Source organism: Epinephelus fuscoguttatus, linkage group LG22, assembly GCF_011397635.1.
Source record: "Epinephelus fuscoguttatus linkage group LG22, E.fuscoguttatus.final_Chr_v1".
Taxonomy (NCBI): Eukaryota; Metazoa; Chordata; class Actinopteri; order Perciformes; family Serranidae; genus Epinephelus; species Epinephelus fuscoguttatus.
This window is the reverse complement of record NC_064773.1, coordinates 30,560,350-30,578,462: the sequence shown is the minus strand read 5'-3', so window position 1 is coordinate 30,578,462 and position 18,113 is coordinate 30,560,350. Positions and strand designations below refer to the sequence as shown.

The 18,113-nt window shown below is 41.4% G+C and overlaps 1 protein-coding gene across 1 annotated transcript; it reads right to left on the bottom strand.

The window, feature by feature from the left end:
- Positions 1-1,039: 1,039 nt before the first annotated feature.
- Positions 1,040-17,100, bottom strand: adm2a (adrenomedullin 2a). Its single transcript, XM_049566792.1, has 3 exons — positions 16,990-17,100; positions 16,309-16,628; positions 1,040-5,500 (listed from the first exon to the last, which is right to left on the bottom strand). Exons 2-3 carry the CDS (start codon positions 16,404-16,406, stop codon positions 5,083-5,085), a joined length of 516 nt encoding a protein of 171 aa, XP_049422749.1. The 5' UTR covers positions 16,407-16,628; positions 16,990-17,100; the 3' UTR covers positions 1,040-5,082.
- Between the last annotated feature and the right edge of the window lie 1,013 nt (positions 17,101-18,113).

Sequence of the window (18,113 nt, the reverse complement as noted above, 5' to 3'; positions counted from 1 at the left end):
AACTAGATTAGGGCGGCACGGTGGTGTGGTGGTTAGCACTCTCACCTCACAGCGAGAGGGTTGCCGGTTCGATCCCGGGCGTGGGAGCCCTTCTGTGTGGAGTTTGCATGTTCTCCCCGTGTCAGCGTGGGTTCTCTCCAGGCACTCCGGCTTCCTCCCACAGTCCAAAGACATGCAGATTGGGGACTAGGTTAATTGATAACTCTAAATTGTCCGTAGGTGTGAATGTGAGCGTGAATGGTTGTCTGTCTCTATGTGTCAGCCCTGTGATAGTCTGGCGACCTGTCCAGGGTGTACCCCGCCTCTCGCCCGATGTAGCTGAGATAGGCTCCAGCCCCCCCGCGACCCTCAAGAGGATGAAGCGGTTAGAAGATGAATGAATGAATAAAACTAGATTAAATATAATTATGTTGCATCAAAACTTAAAATCTAGTCCAGTTTTAACTTTAAACTTACAGTTGAGGAGGTTTAGCTCAAAATCATAAAGATCCATGAAGAACATTAAAGGACAAACTCAGAAAAATAGAATGCTCCCTCATTTTCCATTAAATTTGACAGCCAGTTTCTGACAGGAAGTCCCCTTTGTCCTTACTGTGTTTCTATTGTTATCTATTTTTTGGCTATATATCTCATTGGTCAAGTTTTTGTCAAGGGACGAGGAGATATTAGAGTTTCTCTGCCAAGCCTTCATGAGTAACTTCCAGCTAACTGACTTTTAAGCTAGCTAACAAATTATAACCTTGAAATGAATTAGCATTTTAGCACTGCCAGTTCCCTCATGTCGAAGTTACTGGTTTTCGTTAGATGCCTTAAATAAAGTCAGTGACATAAAATGTTCCTGTCTTTTGGCTGCTCAATAGGAATTGCTAAACAGAGATTAACTTTTAATTGTGAAACAGAGTTCTGCTTTTTTAACCCTAGTTTTGTTAAGCTCTGATTAAAACTAATCTTAGGTTAAATTCATTCTTAATGGTGTAGCCCAGCCTTTTTTATTGCATGATTTTATGTCTCATAGGAATACACACAAACACACACACTCTTTAGTCATACTCATCTTATTACAGTATAATTCTTTATTTTACAGAGACATTGTCAAACAGTAACATTTTAACTACAGTTAAGACTTTGTTTCCTACCAAAAGGTCATGTTTAAGGAGCAGTGGAAAAGGTGAGATAAATAGTCTTTGGTGACATACAGATATTAACATACAAAGATAACTTAAATACATAACTTTCTTTAAATAGTTTGACTAAATATATATCTCTATAGATATATTCACAGGTGCACACGACGTTCACAGTCATCCCAACTCCACATGGAGTGCACTGACGTCTTCAAACACATTTGCAGATAATCCCAAATGCAACATTTACAGGAGGAACCTTGTCCAACTTTCACGAGTTCATTACAATGAGTTAGATTCACACGTGTTTGCGTTAAAGTGCTTTCCTGTGACCCTAAAGGACATCATGTGACTTTCAAATGGAAAATCAGCAAAAAGAAACCTACTAACAACGACCTGGATCTACACTGTCTTACAAAAGTAACATTTACACTCTGCACTCATTGCTCTTTGCAACAAAGAGCCATGAAAGGTGTTTCTGTGGGGAGGTATTGACGGTCGCGCACAGTTTGCTAACACAACTTGACATGACGCAACTCCTGACGTCACAAAAACATAATGCGCAAAAAAAAAAAAAGAATGGGAGCACAATGGTCCAGAGCACAGATCAAACACAGGAGATAAGAGTCCTGATAGGCTACATACAGCAGCTCAACACATACCCACACACACGTCACGTGTGTCTGAAGTAGTACATTTTAAAAAGCAGAGAGATCCACCAGGATTTTTCAGCATTTGAAAAGCCTTTTAATGATCTGTCACGAGACATTGATTAGCTCCATTACAGCAGAGAGAATGGCATATTTCACCTCAGCAAGCCTTTGAACAGATTAGATTTAAGACTAAGACACCACTGATTATTACCCTGTGACCTCCATGATTACAGACAGAAGAAAAAAGAGAGCCAAGATGGGGCTGAGACACTGAATGTAAAAAAAAGAGTAAAGACACATAGTAAAATCAGAAGACACAGATTAAGATAAAAAAGAATACATTATTATATGATGCAGATCACATGTAAAGTCATTCGATTTGTCAAGTATTGCCAGGTATTTGGTGAGTTTAAACTAATGCTCTCAGGAATACCAAATGTTCATGTTTGTGAAATTATATGCAAAATAAAAAGAGGCTAAAATACTAGATAAGATCATCTAAATAACTGTGTACATAATTCAGAAAGAGGGCCAACAGTTCGGCTACTATTCCCGCTTTGAAACATTCAACCACTCCCTGCAGGTTAAGATCAGGCTGCCAGATAGTAAAGTCCTGGAATAGAAGTTTAGAAGTATGTCAATAATATGTAATAAAATTATGTTTCTCAGCAAAAATGTGGGTTTTATATACAAGGTTGCATTTGTGGAAAGTCTCAGGCCAAATTTTAGCTTGCTTGATGAGTAGAGCGTGACCTAAGTTATTCCAAGTCTGTCGCCCGCCCACCATTTCAGAGACGGACAAACATAGAGAGGAAATGTCAGGGCATGTATTTTTGATGGTGCTTTGCTATTTTTTGTACATATTTGAAATCGGGCACACCTAACATTTTGGTCACTGTGGTCTCTCATGAGAAACCCATAATGTAGCAGCAGAGCTTCTAGCCGCCGCCTCAGGACGAGCCTAAACCCATTTTACATACTACATGTTAACAACCAGGGTGCCTATTTCTGCCAATAGGATTGTTTATATTGTATACCACTAGGCTTGGGCGATATTACCGTGTTAGTGTATGCCAGGGTATTGAGAAGTCTGGACAGTATTATTTTCAGTACCGTCTAAAATACAGACACTCATCTTCTTATTCAACTCATATGGAGGTGCTGTATTGAGGATGTGGTGTATGTAGTGCACATCCCGCGCCACCAGAGGTCAGTCTTTACTGGTGGAAGCTACGAAACATGGCGACTGCGAGTGGTGAGGTTGTTACAGGACTGTAAACAACAGCTTAGCTAGCAACAGCAGTGAAAGACAGTGTGGAAAAACAACATATTTTCACATCTAACTCGGTAAATCAGGGTGTTTTTTCAACCAAACCAAGCAAAGTTGGTGATTTTTGGAACAGTGGACAAACTAACTTAATGACTAACAAGACTAATATGATTTTAATGAGTTTTATTTTGTTTCACTGAGTTTGAAAATAGGGTGTTTTATGATGAGTTAGCAAGACTATTAAGCTAACGTTAGTCTTCGTTTGGTGACAAAGTTGAATTCAGAATTTGCACAGTAAATATATTACCTTTCTTGAAAATTTGTGAGGTTAAAATGTTCATTTATTAGCCTGAAAAAGCTAAGAGAGCTTGCGGAACATAGCCAACTCACCAGACAGACGAGGGGGAGCACCATACACGCAAATGCTATCATATATCGTTTACTCCCATGAAGTTTCAGAAAGGTATGAAAATATAAAAAAAATAGATATCGCCTAAGCCTAAAGTCTATACTTCAAAGTTGCCAAGCACTGCCTGTTGGAAATGTAAGGAACTTTTGTCCTTTATCTCTCCATTCATTTGCAACATTACTGTTTGAATTACTATTGGTGTATTTGCCAACTTTTAGAGATTTCTACCTCCACCTCAGTACAATAGGGATAAATGAAATTGTGTCTGTGCTTCTAACAGCACGAGAAAATGGCATTAAAACATTTAACAGCAGCATTTCTCTCCAGAATAAGAAACCATGTTACTCTGGAAAATCCCCAAAATATGCTGCAAAGTGAAGGGATTTTTTTAAATGTATTCTTGGCGAGCCTACCCTAATATCTTATCTTCAAGGCTGCACGTGTGCATATGTGTGGGAGCCACATGCTTTGTTCTTTATATTTATGTATTGGCATTAAGTGTGCAGACCATAGAAGGCTGAGCCCCCTGTCCTGCTGTGGCGGCACATATGCCTGAAGTGATTAGGTCAGGTTTAATAAACTGCTGTCAACCCAAAGTCCTGACTTGCAAGGGGAACTTATGAATCACGTGAAAAGGCTAATATTTCAGACTTGGCCTCTGGTGGGGGAAGTGCCAGCAGTGGTGCGACAGAGCCCTGATCCATGGCTCCAAGGTTACTTTGCCACCTCCTTTGTTAGTCCAACAGACTACTATATGCAACACTGAAATGGATCCTTTGGGGAGTGAGTTTCTGTATAGAGTCTTCCCAAGGCACTGGATGATGACCCTATTCTTTTTCATTTCAGCATGGACTTTATGCGGTTGAGTTCTGAGTCAGAATGCTCTTAAACTGGGGTGTAACCTAAGTGCTGTGGCTGGTTTCAAATCTAAATTGTGGTTCTGAAACACAAAGTCCTGCTGAGTGAAGAATTCCCAGCTGAGAGCTTGTGGAATATTCCAGGGATGTTAGTGTTCACATGCAGTTGTGAAACAGTCTGGGAGTTTTCAAAATTGGCAAAAGGGGGGCACAAAAAAGAGGTAAAAGGGTTCACTGGGTCATTTACGGGGTCTCTGGGAATTCATTGGTTTTGACAGGGCTCCAGCTTTATGTGCAGGTTGAAATCCACATTAGGGGCTTAGGTGTGATCAATGAGTTGTGGTATAAGCACCGCTGGGGAGTTCAGTTGGCAGACAGGACCAGGCCACTGGATGGTGTTGAGGACAAGCCTTCATTCTTATATTAACAGGATTAAGACATCAAACTGAAGCTTCATGGCTTTATGTGAGCATTCAGGGGGGAGTACCAAAAAGACAAGAACGTCCTTCAAAAGGCAAATGTTCTCTGGATGGTGGGAGAACTCAAATTGTGGGTGGAAGAATGATTCAGTCACAATCTTGAATTTGAATCTTCAAATTCTGAGGCACAACAGTCCTTTATCGGGAGTATAATTGTCTATTTCAGATAGAAAAACAAAAGTTATGGACTACATCAAACTCTAATGCAAAGACTACCAGTAATACATTAAGAGATAAATAACTGGAGATATAGATAGACTTGCTGTGGGTGTTTGGGGGTATCAGCTAACTCATCCATAACTATGGGGGCTCCTGGGGTTTATGGGGGATGAGTCTTCTCTGCCACTCTGACCGATGAGCTGATAGAGCCGGTGGCTGAGGTTCTGCACTTGGCAGGTTCCCAAGACGCAGCCCACTCTCATCAGCTGGGCATGGTGGGGGTAGTGGTGACCACCCCGCAATCCTGAGTGGGCTTGGCGACGAGCTCTCAGGGGCCTCCGCTCAATCTGCGGCACCTTAGTGGGCCGTGCCCATGCCAGGTTTGGTGAGGCTGTTCTCGCTCCTGAAGCCGGACGGTGCCTGAGGAAACCAGGCAGCCAATTTGGGAATCGCCTGAGGGCTGAAGACGGGACGTCAATGTAAGTCTGGCTTTCTGATGCCGAGGCTTTATCCTCCGTTTGGTCGATGAGCTTGTTGAGGAGGCCCGACCTGAGGAGAAAACAGAAATCAGGTGAAAACTTGTCCTGGAGGTGTGTGACTGTCATTCATACAGTATCACAATATGTTGCAATATGGAGAAGAATGGTAGTTCCTGGAAAAATGAAGAGACCCAATTCCTAATGTTTACAACCACGCCAACAGCTGTGTATTTAGGCACAGCAGTGAGCTAAAATGTCGCCTGACCAACATTACCATTCCCAGCTAGCGTAGTTTATAAAAATACAATAAAAACTCTATGTCTAAATCTTTGCTGCAGCTATGGATAGAACAGGGTAGAATGAGAGTGCAGAAGGTTTCTAAATAGAAAAGACCTTTAGTCTTGCATGCACCTGCCAGTATTGTTACTATAGCAACTAATGTTGTAAGGGCACAGGTAATTCTGCAGAAATCCGATTAGCCATACAAAGCAGCTTTGATAAACAAATCATTTTTGCCTGCTGTGTGAACACAGCATGGCTCTCTGCACAGTCATCCATCCATGTGGACACCATGCTCATCTCTTAATGTACAACATAGAAGTTAATGGCTTTTCACATGTGGCCTAAAACAGCAGGTGCCTGAGTCTGCCTCACGTCTTACATTATACAATCAAAGCCTGCGCCACACTGCATTTTAATGCCCAGTTGGGTTTCAGCAAATGGTAACTATGGGAAACTTAGCCGGCCATGTCTCAGCTGTGCTGAGGGGCTTGAGAGGAGAACATTCAAATCTCAGTAATAAAACAAACTGGTGCAGTTAGATTAGTTAGATTATTTCATATCTAATGTCAGTTTGTCTTAGTATTTCATGAACCTTCTCTGCCTTGTTCCAATACATAAGTTAATCTGTAGGCATGTCTTGCCCAGTAGACACAGATTTTTACTTTTTTGAAGGTCAGTTCAATCAAATTACAAAATGACATATTTTCTCTCTAATTTCTCTCTAATTTCTCTAGAAGTAGTTTTGGTTTTATGCGCCCAAGTTTTGAAACTTCGATCACTATTCTAATACAAAAGAGCTGAATAGAATTTGAATTGTGTTGCGCAAAATACAGAAAAGTTACGTTGGTAAAAGTCATCAGCAATGTGTCTTTCACAAAAACAGTTTTCATAAAAAATCCAGAATTTTTTCAGTAGAAAGTAGTTCCACTAAAACAGCTTAGAGTAAGGTGGACTGTCCAGAGCAACTAGGATGTTGTTTTCTGAAAGATAAGTGGCTTATCAATTGTGCAAATGTCACTTTTTAGTGCTTTAGCAGGAAATCCCATTTAAATCTCAAAGGCTTCTCAAAGAATCTAAAAACCAGGCAAAATGAAACCAAAGCTAGAGACTATCCTGCGATGGGTCACTCAAGCCGCAATACAGCGATCCGTGATTTAAAACAAACTGGGGAAGCAATGGCCCCTTCCCTACCTTCTACCCCCCTACTTTCAGGCCCCTTGCTCGGACCAAGCCCATCTTTCAATTCGGCCTTCATCTTGATCTCAGCTACACACCTGTAAAGTTTCGTGACTGTATCTTGCATGATTGTGATGCTATTGCAGTGTCAAAAGGTGTCAACAGTTAGGCAGATCTTTTAGAGCCAGCCTCAAGTGGCTATTTGAGAAACTGCAGTTTTTAGCACTACCGCGTTGGCTTCAATTTTCAGCCTTTGACCTAGACTCACAATGTGAAAACAATACCAGGGGTTATGCTGTTGTCGTGCCAAGTAACCATCACTTAAATAGTGTTAAATGGAACGACATGTTTTTTGTACTTTGTGTAGTGAGACCCTTTACAAAAAACGGCGGGTACAGGCCGTTCAACAAACAGCGCAACCATCTGTTCATTGTTTGACAAAGACACTCACTTCTTGTAACTTGACCCTTCAGCTCCTCACTGAACTGTCCCTGCTGTGTTTGTATAGCTCAGTGTGACTCCTCTGTCTGAGTGTTAACCCATCACCACTGCTAAAGGTCAGCAAGAAGTAAATAGAAAAGAGCTTTTGAACCTGGCAGCCAATGGAGGAATAGGCTGAAACTGTTAAAAGTTAGCAGTAGATTCTTCTTTTATAAAGAGGTTTAAAAACAGCATCAGGGTAAATATATCTGCCGTTTGCTTTTCTGAGTCAAAGGATAAAATCTTCCACTGCGTCAGGTTTGGCACTGGATTCCCATGTTCGGAGAGCCAGAAGCCACGGCTGATCTAATTATAAAAAGTGTGTTCCACTTGTGAAATGCTGACTCCTGTTATTTTACCATAGACGCTCAGTCTTTACTCATAGTGAGAGGTTTAGATGTGAGACATGACAGTCGATGGCTCCTCTTACAGTCAGTGCTGTGGTGGGTTTGGGATTTGTCTGTGAAATGTGAATCTTCTGGTTTATTCAGCCGGTTTAGCTGCTGGCACACTGCTGGCAGGTTTAGTACCCTGGAGGTGACCTGCTGCACAACAGTGGCTGAATAAATAGTTGCATAACGCCAGGCCACAGACAGAGGCAAGCACTATTTCCAGGATAGGCTTGGTGTGCCATGGTGCCACATCACCAAGTTACACCCACCTGGTGTGCACAGTGAAAGTCGCATTTGACTGCACAGGGAAGCTATTTACAAGGCAGCAGTGGTGGCTCTGCACCAAATTCTTATTCTGACTTTATTCTTCTGTACAAAACAGAACTGTAATCTTCTTTTATGTATTTTGCATCCTGGAAGTCAAAAGTTAAATTAAAAGAAAAGAAACTCATCATAAGTAGAAACACTTTTAACCCAGGGCCGGATTAACCCACCAGGGGGCCCCAATGTTTAAAGTTACCTGTGGGCCCCCGTTGAGCTGTCCCCCAGTAGGTAACAATGCAGGTGTCTCCTTAAAGAGAACAGAGTTTTGTTCTTGTCCAGCTGGCCATCACTCACGGCTTAAGGTGATGCATAGTTGCCCTAAGAACTTCAACAATCTAACACAAATCCTTTAACGCTCACACAGGATTGGACTTTGCAGGTCTGCAACTTAACCAACTCCAATTCACTAGAAACCAGCTGGCCAGTTAGAGCACCTCAAGTAGCTGGCAGATGGCCACCAGGACCCCATGACTGTGCTACAACAACTATTACAAAGGAGAATACTTCCTGGGAGCTTAAGGCTTTAAGAAAGCAGATCAGTTTTGCTCTTTATATGAGGTTAAATGTGTGTGTGTTTCTTAAGTGTTTATTCCTTAGAGGTTTTGTTTGGTTTTCAAGATTTCCAATGCAGCAATTTTCTTGCTTATCTCACTTGAAGCCTGATATCTTTTGGTCTACTACATAAGTTCTTTTAAAGTAGTTCACAAACAGTGTACAGGCAAATTTAAATATAATATTTTTATATTAATGGCTAATGGAGGGCAAAGCCATAGCCAAGCTCCTTTCAGGAGACTTTAGACTCCTGTGCTTTTTCTTCCATAAGTTAAAAGAATCTTTTAGTAGAGAACTCTTTCACCATGTCACATCTGATTTCACGAGACAGGCTAATTTGGTTATTAGGAGCCTAATCCCACACTTCCACAGTTATGGAGGTCTCTGTGATTGGCAGACGATCAAAGATATCTGAGCTACTTTGCCTTTAATTGTTCACTCCTCTGTGGATCACGACACCTTGCACGGTCTTCTTTGAAGGGCTTTAAACTTGAATTCCTTTTGACTGAGGATGATTTCTCAGGATTTTGCAGTTTGATAAAAAGGCTACGCTGATCCCTTTGTGCTACCTTGTTTGGTTTTTCTTCTATATTAACCTCCCAGCATTGCTGCCTTCAGCTACCAAGCCCTCCCTACCCCTGACCCCAAATCCTGGTGTTGTCTGACTACGTCGCTAGTGTTCCAAACACCCACAGTTGAAGGCAAGGTAAAAACAGTCTCTCCTGGAAGCCTTTCACAAGCCGTTTTCTCATATGAACTCCGGACCATGTCTGGAGAATCAGATCCAGACATTTTCCAAAGATTCTCATCCACACACGAAGAACACAACAGGAGACTGTCTCTGTCAGAGGGGTTCTGACCAACTGGAATTACTCTATTTCATTTAGGCAAGGGGTGATGCCTGGGCAGAGCGTGCAGGACAAAGGGCATAACTCAGATTATATCGAGGTCCCGTAGCCAGTTCGTAATTTGGGCATTAAAAGACTCCGTCTTTTGCTGATACTTGAATTTGTCTGATGATTACAGCTTTGGCGTTTAACAACAGGCATGCCTAAATCTGGTCATCTCTCCAGGTAGACATTTTCGTTTGACATCTTCGTGTAAATGACCCTTCCTCTTCATCCTCGGATGTTTGTTTTCCTCCAGTTTCGGGCAAGCCTTGTGATAGAAATGTCACCAACACGCCCACACACTCGTCATGAATTCTCCAGGCAATTACCTGCACTACTCACACATGGGCTCAATCGGACATTACACAGACTTTTCACCAGGGAGCTTGAAGGATCTGTTTAATGTCAAATCTGACTGATTCAGACATTTGCGTTCTCACACACAGCTCCTTCGGGTAATGTCTACATAATTTCAGTGACAAAAAATAGTTGGCCAACCACTGCGTGAAATGAATGTCGAATTGTTGTCAAAGGGTTGTGGAGGGTTTCCAAAAGCATGTGACCACTGGCACCTTAACCATGTCTCCAAACCAAAACCTAACCCTAACCCTGCAGAGGGAATGCCCTCCTTCACCCTAACCCCAGTGCCATGCCGGTGAGGCGCAAAAGCTTACCAATGGCAGCCTTAATCAGCAGTAAATATGGCACATTCATTTGTAATCTTCCAATAGGTAACAGTAAGAAGATTGTTGTTAGCAAAGAGCAGGACAAAAATAAATGTAAGGTGATTTATTTCACAGGCTTCCACTGGTCCTGTTTGTTCGGGAGCAGGTCTGCTTTCATAACCTCCTCAGTGGGATGTGATTTACTGTCTGCAAGCAAAACTGGACACTGAGTGTACTTAGTACAGCCAGTAAATTACATGGAAAGGACGCCAAGTTAAAAACTATATGTCAGCTCTGAAACAACATCATAGACATGCGAGTAGACAAAACACTCACAATCACAACATCTGGCAACAGCAGGTTTTCACTCCATTCCTTTGTTTCTTAAGCCTTTTGATCCACTCTCACTATAAGCTACTCTTATTATATACCTATATACCATAACATGCGCATTCATGCCTCCACAACGGTGTGACTCTCTGTGTGGAGCGGAAACCTGCTCTTTAAGGATGTGGAGGGTGGAATTTAGGTCTTAGCCATTAATCCATACTGGAATTCTCTGCCTGCTTGGTTACAGCTTTCACCCTCCTCAACTTAGCTTGGGTTTGGTGAGATTGACCCCTGTGGAGCCAACTGTTTATAACATACATATATCTCAGCAGTCCAAGCCAAAATTCACGTTTACAAGACACACAAGAAGAGGCCTTTCTTGAGATGATTTACAGCAGAGGCAATTCTGGTTTCACTCATTCTGCAAACATAAAAGTGGTTTTCTGAGAATGTATACACAATAAAGAGAGAGTAATGTTCTTGTTGTTCCTTGATAAGGTGTAAACATGTCAGAATATAGATAGCAAATCAAGAGGGTGGACCCAAAGCCAACTGTATGTGCAGAGTGTCTCAACAAACATCAACAAGGCAGGAAGTGACCCTGTGTGACATGAATCCAGTCTGTTTCTCAGGTAAATATTATGTTAAGAGTATCTACATTGGAGCCCACGCCGTTCACTTCCACGCTATGAGGATGAGTTAATGATTTAGCAAATGGTTTGTGGAAAAACATGACTTTATTTGGCCTTTACAAACTTTGAACAAACTCATGGCCACAACACATATACACAGATTGATTTGTCATGTCATCGTACCCTGGTCCAAATGGAACAGAGTAGTTCTACATAGCAAAAGCTTGACCACAAATCAGCTTTCCATGTCCTTCGCCTTTAAGCAATGAGCCGCTTCCCACTTCTGGAATCTGTATTGCAAAGCTGCTTCGCTGCTAAAGCCATATTTAACTTGTTTGGCTGCGGACCCCAGCTATTTTCCCTTACAAAGAAAACCTCGAGACATTATGTAAAACTACAATGAAGGGTATGCGCTGCATGCGATCCCAGGAACATGCAATTTCTCCTTGTTTGGGAAGCGCCCGTCAGGCATTGTTACAGCGTCCTAGTGGATTTTGCCGTGTCCTTATCAGGACACACAGGGACAACATGGACACAAACGCAGAACAGGGAAGGAATGACAGACATGTGAGCTCAGACACAGTGTCGGTGTCCAACGGCAGAGAAAAATGTAGAGTAGTTATGTCTGTTATAATCATACTGTCAGCATGTGATGGTAACAGGACAGGATGTGCTCTATGGAGTCAAGAATTTACTGTCCTAATAAAAAGCAGACTGGACATTTATGAGAGATGTGCAAAGTGAGAAATGTGGAGGCTTGTGAAGCAGGAAATGTGAAGGGGGGTGTTGTTGGAGTGAAATATATTTGTATAGACTGTGATCAGTTACATTGCTGAAGGTCTATAGAACTGACACTACCCAACCACAGGCCCTCGTTTAATGTACATGTTCAACAACACTGAATCAACTTCAGGCACATAATTTGAAGTAATGAGATTCCCTAATGGGATTTTTGATTTATCAGCCTATAAGAAATCCGATCTAAGGGCCTGTGTCCACCCAGATTTTTTTTCCTGACCGGCAGCATCTTTTTTCAACTGCTCGTTATGAGGTATGCGGCTGCCAAGAGAAAGGGCGCTGCAGACATCTTTTTTCAGAGCACAGCTGCTGAACACTTCCAATTTAAAATCTTTGAACTTTTCAGAAGTCTTCACTGTCGCTCCTTTAGCTACTATCTGTCCCGAGCTGCATGACATGTCAGTCAGGAACTATCACAACAAAGACAGATAAACCAATCTGTGGAGGCAGATTGGCCAGACACTGAATGTTACTGATGGGTGTTGTGTTTTCATTACCATACGTGTTGTAAGCTTGTTGTCAACTGTGAAGTCAACCTTCTATTAACACAGCATTACATTAATGTCAAGATACATGACATGTAACGCATTATTAAAAATAGCTCTGGGAGTGCTCTTTATAAAGTGCTGGGATAAGGCGCTCCCTGGCACCCTGCCACTGCTTTTTTGCCAAACAAAAATGCTGTATGGACACATGCCTTGAAGAAGGTGAAAGAAGTATTTACCCATGACCACAAATATCGGAGTTTAATGGAATTTGGTGTTCATGGTGGGAAGCCAGTGAGTGATTGTGATCTTGTCGCTATATTAGTGATTTCTGAAGCCTGCTTACATCGAGTATTAATGTGCGTTTCAGTGATCCAAACACAAACCGGACACCCAAGACACATCGCCATTTACACTTGTGTCTATCATGCGTCTCCAGCTAACCACTTGTGTTCAGATACTGCCTACATCGGGGCGTCAGTGGCATAGTGGTAGAGCAGGCGCCCCATGTACAAGGCTGTTGCCGCAGCGGCCCGGGCTCGAGTCCAGCCTGTGGCCCTTTGCTGCATGTTACTCCCTCTCTCTCTTTCCCCCTTCACGCTCTTCTGTCCTGTCAATTAAAGGTAAAAAAATATCTTAAAAAAAAAAAAAAGATACTGCCTACGTCACTTGCGCCAGAGGGTCAGACGGGCTTGCACATAGTTATTTCATCCACGCTCTAGCTAGCTGCATACTAGCATGCTTGCTACTCATGTTAGCGGTTGTGTCAGTACAGCTGGAGATATCGGTGTCAGCAGAATTAAACAAGTCTCCTTTCATAAAGCAAATTGGTGGCTGGACACACAAGACTGCATCAAACTTGTCGTAAAACAGTCAAGTTACAGAACGTTAGCATGCATTAGGATGCATTAGCAGTTATGGAAAAAACATGCAAGGTCAAATGCATCCCCGACCACCTTGGCAAGTGGTTTAAGTGATCAGGTCACAACACGTCTTGGCAGTCATTTACACTAACAAGGCACTTGTTAATAGCAGGTATAAACAGACTCCTGCTGGCTGTTCAGGTTTTAGTTAAGGTTATACCCTCCTGGTGAGGCTGCGACATGTGCATGTGGGAGACATATCAACAACCTCCCCAGAGTCAACAGTGACAAGAATAGCAGTGAGCAGGGATATACCATCCAAAGTAGGTAAAATACTTAAAGGATCAAATTAGCCTCCTCTGATAAAGATGGGCAGGAAAAGGTGTTGCAATTTCAGTCATATGAGCATCACCTTACTTTGGTTTAAATCACATTTTCAGTGTATTTTTAATTTGAAAATAAGAAAAAAATCCCCCAAAAAGCACAACTAATGAAAAAGGCTGTTAGGTGTGCACAAAGCAACTGCCCAAAATTGTAAAACAAAGATTAAATATAAATGACCAATGAAAGACAAATTAAAAACGCAGTGACACAGATAGAATTTTATGGGACATTACTGAATGTTCTGGTAAGATATGGGGCAGTCTAATTACACGACTAACACGTTTTTTTACTCAAAAATCCCACTCAGCTGCTGCATCAATTTCTCTCAGAGTGAGCGATATCAAACAGCACTGATGACCCATGCTGGTAATGACACTTTTAGACAAAGATGGGAATGATGGGGGATTACAGCGCAGGGCAGGTGCAGTGAAGGAGGCCAGGCAACACAAACATGAGCATCGCTTCCATTTACTTCGGTTAGGTTTCAGCAGCAGGTGTTTGAACACACACACACACACACACACACACATATATGCAAGAGATGGCCACCTGGAGGAAAATTCCACTCGCAGATCTTCTTACACTTTGAAATTATCACTATTAGATGTTAAGAGCTTTCTTTCATCGCTCCTGCCCTGTAGGATCTGACTCTTTGAATGTGGATCATTTTTATGTATAACAATCAGTTTTTAATATACAGTCTTTTTGAGAAACCTTTCCTCCAGCCACATCACTTTAAATCATATTCATTTCTTTAACTGATATTATTTCATTTTTTTCCATTAAAAGCACCTACAAGGGAACGCCCCAGTGCATACCACCTAACAACAACTAAGGGGACCCTTGTTGCATGTCATAGCCTTTTCTCTCCCCTTGTTTCTTGTGTCTTTCTCTACACACTGTTGAATAAAGGCAAAATGTTCATCAGTGTCTTTGTGGGCCAACAAAAAGGTCAGTGTAGGCCTTTAGGGGCCCCATGCTTGCCTTTATCCAGGGCCCCCCACAACACATCACACCACTAACTTTCTCTCCCTCCTGCTGGGCCATCAGCTGTGGTTCCAAAATATACCAGAAGGGGGCGTTCACACACCAACTCATCCTCCACATTCCTGTCTGCTCCTCCACAGTGCAACTCCACCAGCATATTGCATCGCTGGCAGGCCTCCCTCACATATTAAAACAGGTAGACTGTACTGAATGAGTGTTGGACTGCCACTTAAGGGGTGGAAAAGTACAGGTGCCACTCATTGCCTAACGAGATCCTTTACAAAAGTCCATGCTGGTATTTCTGGCTGGGCTTTGGGACAAACCGGTTTTCCCACCTCGGAAATAACAGTTTTCCATTGAGAATCACAGAGAGATTAAACCAAACAAAACCTCTATAAACAGTTACTCATGTGACAGCTGATGGGATCGAGAGGCGGAAGAGGATGAAAAGAGAATAATCATATATATATAAGTTTGGAAAATGAATGCAGATTACAATGATGCCAACAAGCTCATAATAATGCCCTCATGATCAGTTAGTTTAAACTTTCGCCTACTTTGTGGTTCACTAATAGAAACAAATATACAATAAGATCACTGTGAACTTTGAACTGTTACACTGTTAGACTAAAGAATTTAAAAAAAAATATTACAGAAATAACATGGATTTTATTTGATTTGGTCTTTATAAATGTTTAGATAGTTACAATGGTTTATTTGAATATAAAATGGCAACACCCGACACTATCACTTATTCCACAGCTGATGTGCTCTCCAGCAGGGCTTATCTCAAGGAGAGAAAAAGTGTTTTATTGGATCATGGCAAAGCTTCTGACCTTGTAGTCTACATTATCTGCCCGACACAACACTTTCACTTTTACACACAGTAACCCTGATGTGATTTATTACACATGCTACAAGCTAAATTCCACCTTTTAGTGGCTGGCGTACTGAATAAAGTGAACAAAAATGAACCTTAAACAATAAGTTAGAGAAGAGTGAGAGTTTTAGGAATGCTAATGTTTGTGATTAACCCTAATGTTCACATAGCCTACATAGGTGCACATTTCGAGAGGGGCGGAGGGACACACAATATTTGTGCATTTGTTCCCCCCCTATAAAAACATTTAAGCAGAAGAGGACTTGCTTTTGTCAAAAATGAAGACATCTCCACCAAAAACTGCTGCATAAAAATTCACCAGAGGACCCCAAGTGCCCCCCTACATTGAAACTAAACCTATGCCCTTGTATTTAAACAAAGGTCCACTGAAAACTTGCTTGATATAAATGGATGTTAGCTTAAATTAGCATCAGCTTTGAAGCTAACTTGTGTAACTTTTTACTCATTACTTTCATTTTTAAAAGGCATGTTCAATACATAATTTAATACCTAATACCGCCGCTATAGCTAATTAACATTAAATAATGGATATAGTTCTCCGCTTTAACCTCTAACCACACAGTTCAAAGTGGACAGTAAGTGGCTATTAATAACAGCTGGCGCAAGAATAGTTAAATTAACTGTACTGCGGCTCCACGCGCGTTTGTCACGTATGTTAAAGAGCATTGAGCCAATCAGAAGCGCGGAGCGGGTCTTTATACATATAAAGTAGTAACTCAATAAACCGGGTGTCTTACCTGTTCCTGTCGGGACGCTCCTCCGCCGGCAGAGCCAGCAGCTGCTGGAGGGAAACCAGGCTGATGCAATACACAGCAAGCGGGAGAAGGGACTGCATCTCCGGGCCAACTTTAACTTTACACCCTCTCTGAGGCGGGAAGGAGGGGGGCGACCACACGGACTGGGCGAGGGTTTAATCCCAAGACTGGGATTGAAAAAAAATAAACAGAAAAAAAAAGTTTTGAAAATGAGGAAACAAAAAAAAGAAAAAAAAAAGAAAAGAACGTTCCCAGAAGATTGATGTGGGGTCCAGATATCCAAGTTTGGCAGTGGATGAAACCTTTGGAGAACGCAGGAGAAATAAGTGGTCAGTGAACCTGCTGCTCATTAGACTACAGCAACAAAAAATAGAGCTGGTGAAAATGCGCCTCATGAATTTACCCTCATTGCATTCATTTAGAATCTAAATGAAAAACTTTAAAACACACTATCTGCACTGAAATACCCACAATAGATTCTTAATCACAGCTTCTGCTTCATAACCTCTTTTTCCATAACAGCCATTTAACTTTTGCACCAGATGAAGATTTTACATTCTTCTGAAAATGCCCATAAATGCAGCCTCCCTGCATTATGCAAATACCTTAAACTGTTACAGGTTTTGAATAAACCTACACATCATGAGTAAAGAGAAGTCTTACCTTCTTGGTAGTTATAACTCAGTATATAGGTTTAATTGTAGGCTTTTTCCCCTATGAATCCAAACGTGTTGGTCAAGATCAAGTTCTCCAGTGTGAAGCTGAAGTGAAGTGACATTGTGGGTTTAAATACCGAGTGGGCGGTGCTTCAAATGCCGGTGGGCAATTTCAGAGGCAAAGGTGCTGTCATTATCTGCCCTGCTAGGAATATCCTGCATTGATGTGGTCGGCAGAGATAAACCATTAAAAGCACTGTATGACAATTAGGGCTCTACATACCCTTGGAAAAAAGGTCTGAGGTATTCCTCTGATATATTTTGGAGAGATTCATTTTGTTAATAAACTATATCACAGAAAAATGACAATGTAAAACTGCCTATAAGGTGAAGTTACAGAATGTGACACCCCTTATGAAAACCATCTAAAATTCTGAATAATAGCTTAAGTTTTCCCTTTACCTATGTATCTCTGCTATATTTCTACAGTGAAAATATGTTGCTAAGTAAAATATTTCAGAAACTTTAGACCTTTAAACACATCAAGAACCCCTGCCTCACTCTGGTATGTTCAAGTGAAATGGGACAGATAGAACAAAAGGAGACCGTCATGTTTGTTTATTAAATGGTTATATCCCTTTATCAATGCTGTCATTAATTCATTAAATCATTAATGTAACCTAACTACTCATTAAAAATGCTTTCCCTTGTCGTCTGCTGTTTCTTTACTGCCATACTGTTTAAAATGGACTTGGGTCTTAACAGTGATGACTAATTCTTGACTGTTGTGGCTCACGTGGACTCACTGCATTGTCTTTAATATTTTTTGAAATACTAAAAATGTCTGTAATATAACAATATGGGAGACAATAGCATAAGTCATGGTTTATAGCACCTGGTAGCCTAACAACATGCTGGTTTCACGTCAGACTAAAATGTCCCATTTTACCTGAATGCATAAAGAACTCACTCAAAACCTTTTCCCATAAAAACTAAAGTGTATTAAAAGTCAAACACTTGATAAATGCAACACCATGCAACCATTTTTGTTGGAATAACCTCACTGGGTTAGCTAGAGCACTCTGATTGCCAAAAAGAGAAAATCAACATGCCACATGGCTTTTCTTAAAC